General features: G+C 37.9%; 1 protein-coding gene across 4 annotated transcripts in view; it reads right to left on the bottom strand.

Moving 5' to 3' along the window:
* Positions 1 to 16,863, bottom strand: part of GALNTL6 (polypeptide N-acetylgalactosaminyltransferase like 6) — a 909,332-nt gene that overhangs the window by 40,621 nt on the left and 851,848 nt on the right. For all 4 annotated transcript variants that reach the window (XM_068187107.1, XM_068187105.1, XM_068187106.1 and 1 more), the window contains exon 7: positions 595 to 712. In XM_068187107.1, the coding sequence (XP_068043208.1) occupies positions 595 to 712 (118 nt within the window). The remainder of the gene's footprint in view (positions 1 to 594; positions 713 to 16,863) is intronic.

Here is a 16,863-nt window from a genome sequence, read left to right on the forward strand (position 1 = left end):
TTGAAAACTCCGCATATGTCATTACAATAAATTAAATGCAATTTTAAAAAGTCTGCTTTGGAACAGCTGGCCTGCAGACAACACCTCATGGCAGCTGAGCTGCTCTAGTGATCCACTGCTATTGAAAGGAGTCTTTCTTCCTATAACTTTCTCTATTTTCACCCATTTTCTTGAGCTGACTCCAGGGGACCCTATCCCCAGAGATGATTAAACTTGTTGATCTGGATGGAAAAATTATTTCATTTTATTTTTTGCTGGATTAGTTGTCAGTTGGCTTGTTGAACTGAGCTCAACACTTGAGCACAAACACAGCATCTGAGCGAAAGTAAGTGGAGAAGTCTTGATGAAAGGGAAAAGGTGGAACTTCATTCTTTGACAGTGGTAAGCTACCATGTTTTCAGAGGAAGCTGAAATCACTCAGTGTGATTTTTGTATGGCTTCTGGAGCATTTGCTTATGGCACTGTGGAAATTCCTAATGAAAAGAAGTATTGTATTAAATTAATTTTAGTTAAAAAAGATAGAAGCGCAGATGAATGAAAGCATCGTGATAACACCAGCAAGGAAGCATTCTATAAAGTGGCTTGATGGCTTACCTTAAAGGAGATTTCATACTGCTCTCCTCCCCATATTTCTAATCCTGGGTCATAGCCTCCCAGCTCCCAAAACCATTTCCGGTTAACGGCAAATAGACCTCCAGCCATTACAGGAGACCTGAAGGACGAATAAAGCAACACAAACAATAATGAAGAGGTTTGGCCCATCTGTTTGTGCCGTCTGAGTGTGTTTGTAGGAATATTTGTTTGAATTGTGAAGCTATGAAAGGCACAGATAAACATAGATGATAGTAGTGTAACCAAACAATATTTACCTTTATTCTTCCAAAAAGGGGCTGTAGATGAGAAACACACAATGTGGTAGATCTAGAGAATGGCAGACAGTCATGCACCATTTAAAAAAAATGACAGTCATGCATCCTTTAAAAAAAAAAATCCCAACAAAACCAAGCCCAAAAAACCAATAGCCTCCCCAAAAGTTCTGTTTGTTGCTAAGTAACAGAAAGAAAGGGACTCTGGAAACCTGCTGAAGTATTTAATGTGTCTCAGTACTCCATGTGAAGTAATGTGCCTTTGAAAGTGAGCCTAAGTTTTCAATTAATTTCAGTCTCATATGTGTGGGCTAGAGAAAGGCAGAAAGGTGAAAGAGGACGGCTGAAGAGAAGCTGTTGTGAGTTAAACATCTGCTTTCCTAAGTGTTTAGAACTCCTGAAATATGTCTCACAGTGGTAATGTGACTTGTAGGCAAATAATTTGCTATGCTTCCCATGTTTCCATTTATTCCATTAATAAATAGGTGGAATTTTCTTAAATTAACTCAGTCTTTATCACAGACAATATAGAAAACAAATGAGATATTTAAAGTTACTGGTAGAGAATAATGACAAAAAGATATTGTAAATTTATAAGCAGGAATTTTGTTATTTGAAAACAAGCATTTTCTCTTTTCATTTTCTTTCAGTACCAAGAAGACCTCATTTCTAATGCAGTAAATACATTGACAGCTCTCAGGATTCAAATGTTGCTCTTCAGCTTACTCCCTGAAGTTGTGGTGGAAGGGGAATACAAAAGGCATCTGTGCTGAACAGGAGGAAAACAACACATTTAAGAAAGTCCAACCCAACTATGCAATTCCATCAAAGCAGATCAACACTAGCCTTATGAGTTTTACAGCAAGAGGCCAGAAGGAACACATTCATGTTGATGGCTGGTCAGAGAGAGTAGACAAGACAAAGCCACGGGAGACCTGGATGTCTTCCAGGCAATGTTTCCTTGGCAAAGAGCCTACGTGAAACTGGCTCCTGTGTCCTGTGCCTTGTAGCAGTGAAGCACCAAGGGAAAATTGTTCCATCCTGAGGGATTTTTGTTTTGAATTACTGATGGTGGTTTGTTTGGGGCAATGAAAGCGGAAAGTATCATCCTGGAAGCCCGGGGAAAATAAAAACTCCCCCCTTTGCCACTGGTTTGGGATTTGGCAGTGAACTTGGGGCTGGTAAATATTTCAGGAATCCATGCATAAATTAGAAGTTTATTGAAGAGGACACCATGTTAATGGAATATTCTACCATATTTTCTCTGTCTTAACACTTTTGTAGATTGCTGTCTTTTATCCAAGGCAGTAGAGATGATAAAATAGCAAGCAAACAGCTGAGTGGTCTCTGCCACCATCAGGCAGCCAGTGAATCCCATACATGAACATTAGAAAATTATCTCCTCATTTGCATTCATGGTAATGAGAAACATTATGGATAATTTTCCTTTTACTTCTATATGGTATCTTAAAAAAAAAATTAAACTACCCATTTTCATAACTCTTACAGACTAATTTAATTTTCCTTGAGAGATTACTTTTTTAAAAGCACATGGAATCTTTGAGAAACAAGGCTTTGCGAAAAAAAAATCCAAACTGGCAAGGTTGTGCAGTGTAACATACATTGAATACTAATGCTTTTCAACTTTTATTGACATTTCATATTTCAATATTGACTGTATTTCAACATATGAATAAATTAAACAGAGATTTTATTAGAAACCTTCCCCGGAGGATTCTGACTACTACAATACATTTTCAATTCCTACCAAAGTAAATCTAATTACAACATGTCCTTTTTGACTTCAGGTTTTAAATGATCAAAATATAATGTCTTTTTATAAAGAAGGACTTACAACGAGAATTAAATTGCTACTGACAGAAGAAATCTAGTCCCAGAAATCACTGGGAAAATGCAGGATTTCTCTACTTCTCATAGATACAATATCTTTCCTAAGCATTTCTCTCAGTACAGGGAATGCCTTATAAAAAAGGCAATTGCGGCAGGTAAATCATATGGAAGATAAAAAATCAGAGACTTAAAATTCCAAAATAATTGGCAAATACTTACAAATTATATTTGAATAGATAGCTTTTTCCAGTGATAAATCCTGAGTAACAAAATCCCTTGTTCTTTAGATGTGAATGTTCAGAAGATTAATTGCAATTAACAAAACTATCTAATGACTGGAACCATAGCAAACCCATAATTTTTGCATTTCCTTAAAAAAAAGGTGAAGAAATTGAATGTAATGTTGACCCATTAATTCCTATTCCACAAGATGTTCTGACATTTGTTGTTTTGTAGGAAGAGCAATGAAGAGGAAAAGCAGGATGGCCTTTTGGTTTTCATTAGAGTGGAATTAGCAATAAGCTGTGTGAAACTGCGTGCTTGGCACAGCATGAATTCCACTCCATGCCACAAGGAGCTGCTGCTGAACAGGCCTTAAATAGTGTCCAAAATATGAAGGCAAGAGTCCAGTCTTGCAATCATGGCTGATATGAAAAGTCCTTATGTATCAATAGGATCACTTACACTGATAAAAGAACTGCACTGAGCCCAAAGGAGAATTGATCTCTTGTTTAGTGGCTTCTGTATAGAAATGTCAAGTACAAAGCTATATTTGTAGAAGCAATTTTTTCAAGAAATTTCCTATTCAGATGCTTAAACAATCAGACTTGAGCTATTATAGCATAAAATTATGTAAGTAATTACAGTGGAAAGCTATAAAGTGCTCACAGTCAAAACATTAAAATGACAAAGGCTCCTAAAACATCAGAAAAGCTGGAAGGGTAAAGTTGCTACACTTAAAAATATTTGTAAAAATCCTTCCACCTGAGAACTACTGCACAGATTCACTGAATATACATGAAAGAACAATATTGGAAGTAAAAGCTAGCTGACAGAAAAATGGCCCAACTAGTCAAAGATTGCTGTGCTGAGACAGAAAAAGAATTTGGTTCAGTTAGAGCATAAAACCTGCCCCCTGAACCCCACAAAACTTGCTTTGCAAAAAATATAGACTGAGAAAAAGGCAGGCAAATACTTAATGGGAAAAGATAGCTTGCAAACAAAAAACTACACTAAAAGAAGTGTAGCAGTAGCTCAAACTGTAGCCAGCAAAGATTTTTATAACTGCTTGCAATTAATATGCAGAGGAAGGAAGGAGATAATTTCACCTATGAATTTTCAAGGTAAGAGAAAAATGACATGAACTTCAAAGGAATGTGAAGCTACTTGCAAAAGAAACAAATGTAGTGTGTTGCAAACAAGCGAACTGCATAGCAAGGCTTAGAAACATTACACTGCAAGAGTGGAACTAAAGGATTTGTGAGAAGGGAAGAGAAGCTCTGACAGCCTGTGGAACAAAAATGAGGGAAATGAAAATGGGAAAGCACTTATGCTGGATGACATGCACAGGAGGTACACTGATAGGAGCCACCTGCCCAAAACAGCTGAAATTTGGCCATTATAATTGAATCCAAGGAATGGCAGATAACTGCACTCTGCACCTCTCTGTACAACCCACACTCATTAAAGGCTCTCTGCTGAACTGCTGAACAGAGACGGATGAATGCTGGAGAGGGGAGTCCATCTCGTGCAGGATACATCAGACAAACTGACCTTTAGTGCCAAACCCACTGGCACATTACACAAAAACAAGGCAAACAGCCCGCAACAGAAATCAGGACTAGGTCCTACTGACCTCGTGGCATCAGGGATGTAATGGAAAAGGGGGAATGGGGCCATGTTGCTGCTGGCACAGCAGCAGCCTCAAAAATGACTGGTGACCTACTGAATGCAGCTTTGAGCTAGGCTTCTGCATTTTTTATAATGAATTTCAATATCTTGATAAGCAAGAAGCATCCCTTCACCCTAGTGTTACCACATGAAGGCACCTCAGTGGGGGAATAAATTCAGTTACCTTGTTTCACTGGTGACTACTCCAGGTTCTCTCTGCAGTGATACTGTATCAAAGCTTCTCAAAGCAAATAGCAGAAGCTGGCACTAATCCTAAATAAAAGTTTGAAAAACCCTGAAAATTAAAATTTATGTATGTGTAATATTAGTGAAAGACTTGGCTACTCAGAGGAAGTGAATGCAGAAATAAACCAATCTGAAATTAAGAGGAGTGGATCAGATGGCAAGAAAGTCATGTAGGGTAATAAATGGCAAAAATAAAAATTTAGTGGTTGCTCCACCTAAAGACAGTTTCTACACTGCATAGTAAAAGATTACAAAGTAGCTGAATGAATATTGATAAGTCTTCCTGAATTTTTCAAGTAAAAAAGTGGAATACTTTATATACTTAATTCTCTTATCAAATATAATTAAAATATATCAAAATGTATTTTTAAATGCACCAACTATTTTACATTTAATATTTCTGTAAGGCATTCTTTTATCTTTTATCCATTCTAACAACACGACCCATTTCAATGTTTATAAAACCATCAACATTCAGAAAGTAAAATCTGTCTCGAACATTAGCCTACTGCAGTTACTCTTTTAACTAAAGTGTCCCTTTTTCTGAACAACTTTTACCCTAGATAAATGTATGTAAACTACCAGTTCAAATGATTGTTGTGCTGAAACAGGTAGTGGCCAAGATGTATTAAACTTAGCTTCCAAGTATAATCACATTCAAATTTTAAACCCCACTTTTGTTTGGGAAATATTAAGATGAAACCCCATACTTCAAATGGTGAGCCAGAAAGCTGTGGAAAGTGCCAGTGCACTACAAAGAAACTTCTAAAAGTACTTGACTTTCACTTTATAGAAGTTTCCACTGTAATTTAATTACACATTCTTATTTTTCTTACCACATTGCTAAACTACATTAAAAAATTGTATTGTAATAAAGCTATGAGTCCCTATGTGGCTGATGAGGCCTTTATAGCCTTTTCTCTCATATGCAGAAAATTAATGAAAAAGTGGTGAGCTGGGTAGAGATTGAATACTCTGAAGGAAAGACTTCCCCTTCCCATAATTACCTCTCATAATCCAAGGGAAATCTGTCTGAATTATTGTTAGAGGAGATCTACAGCACTCAAACTAAGCAGGTGGGTCAGCACAAATGAGCATCCTGAAGGTAAAAGTAAATGAAAGCTTCTGGAAATGTCCTGCAGGCAACAATGTTCAGAAGGATAAAACTGAGGAGCAAATTAACAGCTGGAAGTCATAATAAAGAGACAAATCTAATACACAAGGAGTCTCACAAGATTGAGGTCTGAGTGCTGCAAAAGCAAGAAAGCAGAGCTGAGAGCAGCCCTTCAGCTGAGCCACATTCATGTCATGAGGAGGGATGGATCTTGGACAGTGGGGTCCAACAGCAGCAAAAAATCCTTCCATCTATTAGTAGGGAGTAAGAACTGCTGGAGAAAACAAAAACAACCTTTAAACACATTTTGAAACAACTCTGTCAGATTAACACCTTTTAATATTGACGGGTATTATCTGCATTCATGGTTGTCCCTTGAAAATATAATCTTTGAAAATTAAAAGTAGAAATAAAGACAGATTGGAGGTAAAATAGTATCAACTGTCCCTATAATAGGAACTTTAGGTTTCCTGGCTTTTGCTGAGCTTTGATTTGATTCTATGCTTCTGTGAATAACAACAGTTCATTAAATCCCATCACTATCTTCGAGGAAATTATCTCAGAACATATGGGGGCAGTATCTGAACAGAATTACTATCCAATGTTTTCTTCCTCTCTTTAGACAGAAAGATATAAACCAGAAAATTATCTTTCAAGGCTTACTTTTGCTTTATTGATTTAATTAAGCCCAGTATAGCATCATAAGCAAAGTTTAAACTCAAGGAGAAATTTTCAATTTCATTAAAGATAATAAATGATTCCTTTTGAAACATAACCACTGGCCTGAAAATAGGTTCTTATTTTCAAAATAGTCCTTTAATTCAGACTTTGTCGTCCCAAGGCAGATTCCTAGATTGCAAATCCAATCAGTTAGGAGTCTGCTGTTAAAAGTTAAAGATGATTTTGACTAAATTATTTGGATTACTATAGCCCTGTGTTTTCTAGAACTCTAAAACATTATGTACTTATTGCAGATTAAAGTAGATTTAAAGACATGACAGCCCACCCAAAATAGCTTTGTACATAAGGTGTACACCCAGCAGCTTGGGTGGTTTTAGGAATGACCAGTGAGGAAAAGAAGCTCTTATGATAAGTAAACTACGTGCTACTGTATAGCACCACGTGCAAATTTGTAGCAGCTCGGGACTTTGGAAAAAGACCAACAAGGCAGCTGAATTACAATCACCACCATAAACTCCACACAAAAGAGAAGTCTTTGCTTGTTTTGGATGTCCTGCAGTATTTCAGGCTCTAGCTCTGTTTGTGCGACACCAAATTGATTCAGGTGGGCAAATGAGACGGGTTAGTATTAAAGTACTGCAAGGAAGTGGCACCTGGAGTTTCAGTGGTTTTTCTTTTCTGTTCCTGCTACTGTTCACGCACCAGATCAGACTGAATAGTTAGTGAAGGTCATTTCCAGAACATTTCTGAGTTGCAAAGATTTTGAATAAGTGGAAGTATAACAATAACCTTCTCTTGATTTTTTAGCAAAGGCTCTAAAAATACCGCTGCCTAGCATTCTGATGGAATTGGCTTTTCTTCAGGGTCCCACAGACTGCTCCTGGTGACTCTGACTCAAGCAGACAGAGCTCTCACACTAGGCTAACCAGATGAGACACACAGTTAATGATATGGCTGTGATCTGCCATGGCCCTGAGGATGTGGACGGATGTTATTCCTTTGATCAGTTCTTCCACAGTACTACCAGTGAGTGCCCCCACTCCACCCTTATGCACAAACACTGCTTCAAACACAAGCAGGGAAGTGGGGACAAAAGGTTATTTTAATATTTCATTTATGTCTGTCTTTGGGGATTAATGCAGAAAGCTGAAAAGATTCCATGCTGACAGGAAGGGAGGCTGGAGCTTGTGTAGCTGTGCCATTGCTACAAAAAGCAGCTCATCTATTTGCTAGCAGTCAAAGAGTTCATGAATGATAAGTTTTAAGAAAGAAAAAAAAAAAAAAAGCCTGAAGAGGCTAATATGCAGCCGAAGGTATTTTGGGATCCTGGAAATGTTCTCTTAGATGCATCATTGCCATTTATTAAAGCTCTATAATTTGCTATATTACCCTATTATGGAGGGTAATGGGGAGCCAGGCATTAGATTTCTCCCAGTCTGCACCAGAGGCACAAGAACATTTTCTTGTAGAAACTGTGAAGCCCTGAAAGTAGTTTTTCAAGTATAGAACTGACAGGAAAAAACACTGGAAAGTACTTCTCAATGGAGCACAAAGGAGCTGAAAACTGATGAGGTTGAGAACTTGATTATCCCATGAGAGCCTCTGCTTTTAATTTGATGTTGTAAAGATGGACAGGCTGAGGAAAACCAGAAAAACGAACCTGCCTGGTTTATTATCAATTGCAGTGAAATTAAGCTAAGTATGTGAACTCTGCACCTGACTTCGTAGGCAAATACAGATAATCCAGTTTGCCATGGAGCTTTGCTAATTTACACAGGCCATAGTGGAAAATGCTGAGCAAACCATACAGATCTCAGAGTTGGGAACGAGAGTCCCTACACAGTGCAAGTGAGACAACCAACCTCCTTCACCCAAGGAGGTTGCACACTAAAAACCTCTTCTAGCTGTATAGGATGGATTTCTAAGAACAGCTAGCACCTTTGGGAGTAATTCAAAAGCAGGATAATGGGAGATAATATGGGCTCAGGCTGGACTGGGTACATTGCTGGCTTTTAGGTGACTCACCAACAGAGACTGCAGCTGCCTTGCAAGCTTTTTCCCTCCTGGATCCAGAAGCTCACATAGCCCAGATACTCTTGTGCCAGCCTGCCATGTAACAGCACACGGATCAAGAGGGGTCACCCTAACCTGTTGATATCTATAAGGAAAATACTGCAAGAAAAAAAAAGAGAACTATAAAAAAAAAAAAAAAAAAAAAAAAAAAAAAGAAATGTAACTGCATTACCTCAAACCCCAAGACTTCTGTCTCCAGAAAATTTGCTTCCAGAAAAAAAATATTATTTTGCATTTATATAGACTAATAATATATGAAAAAAAAGGTCTTATGGTTATTTTAAGAAACAGCCCAAGATTTGGATAAATTGTTTGGGCAATCATGCCCAAATAATTTTTAAAAATGCACTACAGATAGTCCTATCACTTCAGAATTACATTAGAAAGCACAAAAAAGGTGTATTAAATCCTGTACTGGCAGGAAGGTAAGCTGAACAGTAATAAGAACTCTTGTAAGTGGTGAGAAGATCACAGAATCTTCTGGGTTGAAAGGGATCCATAAGTAAATGGCCTGTACAGGGATTAAACCCACGACCTTTGGCATTATTAGCAACGTGCTCTAACCAACCAAGCTAATCTAACCTAGACAGGCTTTATTGTCAAGAGGTTACAAAAGAACCATCCACAAACCCATCAAAAACCAACAGAAAAATCAAAACAGAAAAAGCAAATCCTTAATCACAAACAATCAGAAAACTCTTTGTCAGAAATGGCAGCTACTGACCCCACTGGAACTGTAAATTAATTTGATCTCCATCAGTGGCCACATTCACCACCTCAAACAAATGGGGTCGATATCATCTAGATAATTATTGACAGATAGCCTCATTAAGTAGATGGTATTCATAGAAAGAATTGGGAATACTGTTATCATTTTACAGACTACACAAGGAAGAGAAGAAAGCCCATAGAAAGTGTAGACAGGAACAGTAATTAGGTCAGTCTGACATTTGGTGTCCTACATTTGTGAAAATATTTTCCTAAAAACTTCAGCTGTACAACAACACAGAACTTAACTTAATACACACAGTAAATTGTTGGCTGTCATTACCAGCAGTAAGACTGGAGAGTTATGTCTGTAAAGCAGCTGCTGTAACATTCAGCCATGTTCTGCTGACAAGAAAAAAAACAAAACCTAATGAAAGATTTAAAGGAAGAATGTTATGCATGAACTTTCTTCGACATGCAATTAAAATACAAATTGCAAAACACAAATAAGTACATTATGAAACACAGAACTGCAGGTCAAAGATTGAAATAATTAGCATTGAGAGAGTTGCATTTAAAGCTTTAATTCTGAAGCTATGCATGGGATGCTTTTCTTCTAAATGCTACACTTATAAATGAAGATAAAATTAAACAGAACACTATGCATATTTTGTCCTCATAACTATACTTAAAAGCAGAACCATGATTGCACCGTAATTACACAGGATGTTATTCCATTAACAATTAATATTAGGAGCAAGTGGGAAAGCAAACAAGCCAAAGGGAAAAAATCTGCTTTCAAGTATTGCTGAAAGAACTCCATTCATAACTTAGTTTTTTTATTAGTGATGAGGCTTAATCTCCCCATAGAGGCAGAAAAGTGATATGGTCACAACTAAATGGTGTTTTGGGCTTAGGTGAAGTGGATTCCTGACAATATCTTTCAATCACTTGCAGGTGCAACTATTCCTGGACGCGAAAATCTGCTCTACCTGGAAGTTACAATTTCTTGACAAAGAATAATAGCAAGAAAGAAAGACTAAATACATTTTCTGAGAAGAAGAATGAGCTTCACAGAGGTCAGCATTTTGTCTTCATTGCTTCTCTTTCCAGAGCAGGGAGAACAGCTTCAAGCAAATCTGACACAGCATGCTCTGCATTAGCAGTTTTCTTCCTCATACATCACCTTGTCTGTACCAATACCCTTTAGATATCTTGCCATTAATCTAGGAGTGGTTTATACACCTGTGTTTTCCAAGGAGAAAACTCAGCATACTCCAAATCTCCACGCAGAAGCAACAAACAAAGCAATCTTCCTCTTCCTGCATCACAGGTGAGGGATTCACCTTGAGACTTGATTTCACTTGCTGGGGGATTTAATACATCAGAGAGAAATGGATGCAAGAGATGCAACACCTGTTTGGGGTTTTCAAAGTTTTTAAAGACACACCCTGTCTGCTATAGGACACAGACTCTAATTACAGACAGGTGCCATATGAAGTGATGACTAAGAAGAAAATTAGGAGACAGTGAAAAAAGTCTTCCTATTTTTGTTTCAGTAAATTGAACAACTCTGAAATTTCACAGTAGATATGAGCACAAAATCCATGCATGTATTTCTGGTAGTCCTTCAAGATCATCACATTATTTGCTGTGCACTAATAATAAAGACGGCTGCCAGGCAAAACTCCAAAAGAATAATGTAATTCTCCACAAACTCCTATTGCCATGAGCAATGGTGTCCACATGATGAACACCACACAACTGAGCTAATATTCCTTCACCTCTCTGTGGAATAATGAAGTTCACTCCACTGTCATGATCCATTCTGAGCATGTGTGTATGTGTTTCATTATCAAGACAAAAGCCAACAGCCAAGTATGCAGCAAGAAATATGTATCATGTTCTTGACAAATAACGTATGTAATAAAAAGTTCCTGTTCCAGAGAAAGGAATATAATCAACAACATTTTTTTTCCTCGCATGAAAGATTTGAGTTCAGTTTTCCAGTTACAGTTCTACTGATGAAGCACAGCTAATTTGTGCTCTAGGTGGAGACTAATGTAAGATCTTTTAAATATATTTTCTAATAAGAAGTCAGCATACGATCTATTGCAGTAAGTAGTAAAACACAGAAATAAACCATATTCAGGAAATGCATGGTTTGTCTGCTGATGTAAATAATAATTTGAAATATCAATTCCTGCAAGAAAGATGTTTGTTTAGAAACTGATACATGAGGAGGGCTTTCCTCAGTCACTAAACCACTCTAGCTGAGCCTTTATACTGACCTATAATAGTGAATAAAAAGCTTTTTTTAGGCTATTATATAGGAGGCTACATTTAAGATAATTATTTGAAATATTATTTCACACATGCCCCAAATGTTAACTTTGAATATACTGTTTGCATTTTTCTTTAAATCACTTTACAGTAATATAAGTCTCAAAATAAAACCGTTTCAAGTTAAACATTCTGTTATTGTAAGCCTTGCAAACTGACTTTATCACAAAAGGTTTCATTATTATGTTTCCCTCTTAGGAAACAAATACATAAATGAAGTACATCACTGAATTAAAAATACTCCTCCCTCCATCTCAGTTACTAAATTAAGTCCCTTGACTGAGCTGGAGAGTTCAGCAAATCACTAAGCACTTTGTCTGTGGAAAACCAATTTTCATTAACTCTACCCAAGTAAACCACCACTGCCACTGAAGTTTTATACAATCCTCTGTAAAATATTAAGGGCTGATGAACTTCAGCCTGTTGCAGTTGATGTTTATTTAATTAAGTTATTGTTACATGGCTCATTCTGTTATCCCCCCACATTTTCCCCAAGTTGGTTTTCCCTCCCTTAAAGCTGTCCCTCAAGCTATTCCCCTCCCTTTGTTCTAGTCCCTTCCCTGCCTATCAAGGCAACCCTGCCCCTCTTTCCCTGCCTGTCAAGGTGACGCTGCCCCTTTTTCCTGAGTGTTCCCTACCACTCACCCCCTGGGCCAATCCCTGATTGAAACACCCACTTGGAAATCCCCTACTCCACATGCCCCACTGGCCCATATGACCTTTCCCTCTCCTCCCCCTATCCTGATTGGTCCCACAGTGTTAATGTAACCCCTTGCTCCACCCTTTAAGTCCCCCTGTTGGTTCATTTTCTGTACCCACCCCCTGGTTTGTAGCTGTATTTAACCCCTTGCACTGAGGCGACTGGGACTCTTCTGTCTTATCCCTTCACCTGGAATAAACTTTCCCCGTGGAACCTCAAGAAAAAGAGCCTCCTCCTTCACCCGGTCCCTGCCGTGGCTGTAACAGCGCGCACTGTAGAGCTTGCAGCTGTTCAGGTTCAGCTGTGGGCAAATGCCAGTCCCCCGCTGTTCCCCACTCCTGTCGAGGCTACCGGAGTGTACAGAGCTAGCCCGGGTTCCAGTGGGCTACTACATCAGCCAAAGTTTTCTCCTTGATCACCTCACAGACTGCCTGATGCAAACTTCAGTAAATAAACCAAGGGGGAAACAACTGTGAAAACCTGCTCCAGTCTCCATTGAAACAACTCAACACTGTTCTGAAGTTCATCTGGAGTCTGCAAATGACTATTTCATGGTTCCCAGATTTGGTGGTCAAAATCTGGACATGGCAATGTATCCGTGACAGATAGGCAGACTGGAATAGCTACCTGCAACTTTTATGGATGTTAACACATCACATGATGAAAATGGAACTTCGTTTACAATATAACACCTCCATCCTTTCCTGTAGCAGTGCTGACTAACTAGCTATTTGCGTTCATGCTTTAAATTTCTTCTCAGCTGTGGCACTCTTTGCTTTTTTTGTGCTGAATTTCATGTTATTTCCTTCTAATTATTTCTTCAATTTTCCAGGACCAAACAATACTGCATTTTGACTATCTTCTTAAAGATTTGCAAGCCCCTGCCAATGCCAGCTTACTTGGGTTTTAAATATTTATTGTTCAGATAATTAATGAAGACACTCAACTAGGATGTGTGGTTCTTTAAGGCCATTTCCCTCAGGAACCTGTATCAATATTTGAGGCAATCTCACAGTTTAACATCAAACCATTCAGACCTGCTCTTTCACAGCAAGTTCTTCTCAGCCTGTCGTGGTCATTTGATGAAAAATAAAGATGATAAAGATGTATCCACACTGTACCAACTTTAGGAGAAAGCAATACTGGCAACAACAAAAGCCTTGGAATGGAGGTCACAATCACTGCCTCTCTTTTCTTTTAAATAGCCAAGTTCCTAATACTGCTTAAGATATCTAATATCTTGCTGCTCCCAAAGGGAGAGAACTCCCTGCTCACTCCTCTAACCCTCCCTGCTATAGCCTGCAGGTGTGTGGTCTTATCCCCACGGAACAACAGCTGTATCTTCCTCAAAGTGCTGAATTCACTCAAGCACTAGAAAACAAGACATTTTTCCTGAGTGTAGTGGGTTTTCTTGAGTTTACATGGCTCCTGGAGGTGGGTATTGTAAAGCATGGGAGGCAGCACCAAGCCACCAGTGTGACAGACTGTCCCACAGCAGGGGTATCCTCTCTCCAATCCGGTGGCAGGGAGCTCATTTTATCCCTGTGTTTCATGGCACCACATCCCCCATCAAAGAATGAAATTACAGTTCTGTGACAGGGTAACTTCCTGACAAGCCCGTATTAATATTTTTTATTATATTTTAGATAACTGAAAGTACATTATTTAGTATTTTTTACAAATTTTTGATTCATTATCAAAGAGAGCCTTACTTACTTCTTTATGATTACAAAATCACAGAATCATCAAGGTTAGAAGAGCCCTTCAAGATCACCTAGTCATACCATCAACCCAATGCCACCATAACCACTCCTGAATTAGGTGGTTTAAACACAGATTAAATATTCTATAGTATTTACCATCAACCTTTTCTTTTCCCTTCTTCCCTCATCGAGAGTGAGTCAATGAACCTGTCTCTTGCCTGTCCCAAAATTTCTTAGCAAGCATATATAACCTTGCACACCACACAAATCCTCCTCCTTACACTACATCAGATTTACAAATCACTGGGGTAATCCCTGCATCTGCTGTACCCAGTAGAGAGCTCCTGAGAGTATGCTGAATTTTAGGCTGCTTCTGAGACCCAGAAATATGCCCACCTTTTCCCAGTCACACTGTACCCAGTAGTATCATTGGCACCTGCAATGATGCCCCAGAACTGCAGTTTTCTGGATGCTTGAAATCAGAGTCACACAGTCACTCCAATTCTGGAAGAATGTGGGGAAACCACAGAGAGCACAACCTTCATCTCGAACAACTTTTCCCTGGCTCACCTCCTCTGCTTGTTGTTGGCACTATCAGAGTGTGTTAACCCTACCTTCAGGGCAGGAAAGCGTGTCTGCAAGGTGCACTCAGATTGATGACACTCAGTATTTCATTTGGAGAACACCAGCTGGGGTGTGCCTGGAGCCAACTCTGACATCACTCCTGCAGGTAATTAATATGAATGGCTGGCTAATTTGGCTTTAAGTCTGTCCTCCAGGATGTTTTACTCAGGCATCAAGCTTACTTCTGACAATCATAAAACGTAAGAACTCCAAAAAAACATTTGACTTTATGCCAGCGTTTCTGATTCTTCTCATTTATTTGCAATAACACTGACATTTACATTCAGAAATCTCAAATTGAAAACACTTTCCTTGTTTAAATCAGCTTATTTCTTAGGCTTATAAAATATTTGCATGCACTTTTCTCTGAGCATCTTTTCCACTTAAAATTATTTCATTAATAACATTTTGAAATTTATCTTCATGGATCAGAAGTTCCATATTTGAACTGGTTTTGTTGTGACTGAGTCACCTGGTAAGATACTGCTCTTTCTCCTGGCTTCAGTGTAAATATCCTGTTGGCCATTTGCTTTCCTATAAGGCCTTTTCCTATAAATGGACAGCTGAAATGTATTTTCCACCTGTTTTTAAGATAATAAAACTCTGTATCCATCAGTTGAAGACCAAGAAAGAAAAGACATTCTAGTTGCCATTAAATATTGGTGACATTTATTTTTGTGTTATTTACTTAAATTTACACACATGACAACTATATGTCCAAAAATATTTTAGAAAATGCTTGATTTTTAAAAATTATTTCTGCCAAAGAGTGAATTAAATAGTTGATTTTAATTAAGTAAGTTATAAAGTAAGCTAACAGCTGGAGAAAATGGAAGAAGGCCTAAGATATGGTAGCAAAATTTGGCCTCAACATTGTCCTGTGTGGATACTGCTGTTTCTTATGCTCTGTGGTAAGTCACTTGTTCTGTGCTTCATGTATAAAATTCAGTATTAATATCTTTCTGCTTCAGTAGAATGCTTTCATAACACTCAAACTTGTAATGCAAATAATATCTTTTAAGAAAGACACTCTTTAAAAGCTCATGAAAGGTCAAAGAATCAAGAAGTAATTTCTTTTAATTAAGTGCATATGGAATTAAAAGAAATTATTTTCTCACTTCACTTCTTAAAATTTTGTTTCAATCCTAAGATGTTTGTACATTGTTTTTTCAGACACTTTCAAGGCTTCATTTTAGCCAGCAGCCACCTGACACAAACTTCCAAAGGAAAAACCAAAGTGGGTCACTTGGCACTGACCAAGGACCCGCAGGACAAAGACAGAGGTTATGTATTCTGCCCACCTCACAGTAACTTTTGCCATGGATTAGAGAGGCCTAATCATCAAGAAAGATGGTGCTCTTCAAACTAAAGCAGCCTATTTTTATTGAAGGGAAACCAAATGGGAATACTCTGGATGACCATGAGAAAAACATTAAAGCACCTAGATACTTAATCAAAAACTTACCAAGCTCCCAATCCTGAAACATCATTCATTTTTTAGCAAAATGTATCTCCAGCAGTAAGAGTAGCAGATCAAACACTAGCCAAATATTCTCATTAGTACCTTGGTAAAAACAAAATTAATTTCAATTTTCAAAAAAGGTAAGGAATGGAAAAAGAACAACCAAAGTATTTAACAAATAGAGAAAGGGACTGTCCTGTTTCTTTTAAAAATGAGGTAGATATAGGATAGGTCATATATCAGCATTAGTTTTTGTCTGTCTGTTTTTGTATGTCTTGAAAGGTTTAACTTTTGCCCTGTTTCATACCATAGGAGTTTTGGTATTAATTTGACTGAGGCTAGGGTATCTTTTCCAGAGTTCTCCAGCCCTGGCTTACAGGCTCCTGTGAACTATAGCTGGCATTTTAAACTGCTATTCAAGTACTCACAAAACAATGAATATATAACTGGGACATTTCTTTTTTCCTCTTTTTACCCATTGCTTAGCTAATTATGCTCCAGAGACACTCTCTCATATTTATTATGAAAATAAATATATTCTCATTTATTCAGAAATGCTGAATAATTCAGAAATAAGGAATACCAATGTACAGAAAGGAAAG

This window comes from Anomalospiza imberbis, chromosome 4 (assembly GCF_031753505.1).
Source record: "Anomalospiza imberbis isolate Cuckoo-Finch-1a 21T00152 chromosome 4, ASM3175350v1, whole genome shotgun sequence".
In the NCBI taxonomy this organism is placed as follows: Eukaryota; Metazoa; Chordata; class Aves; order Passeriformes; family Viduidae; genus Anomalospiza; species Anomalospiza imberbis.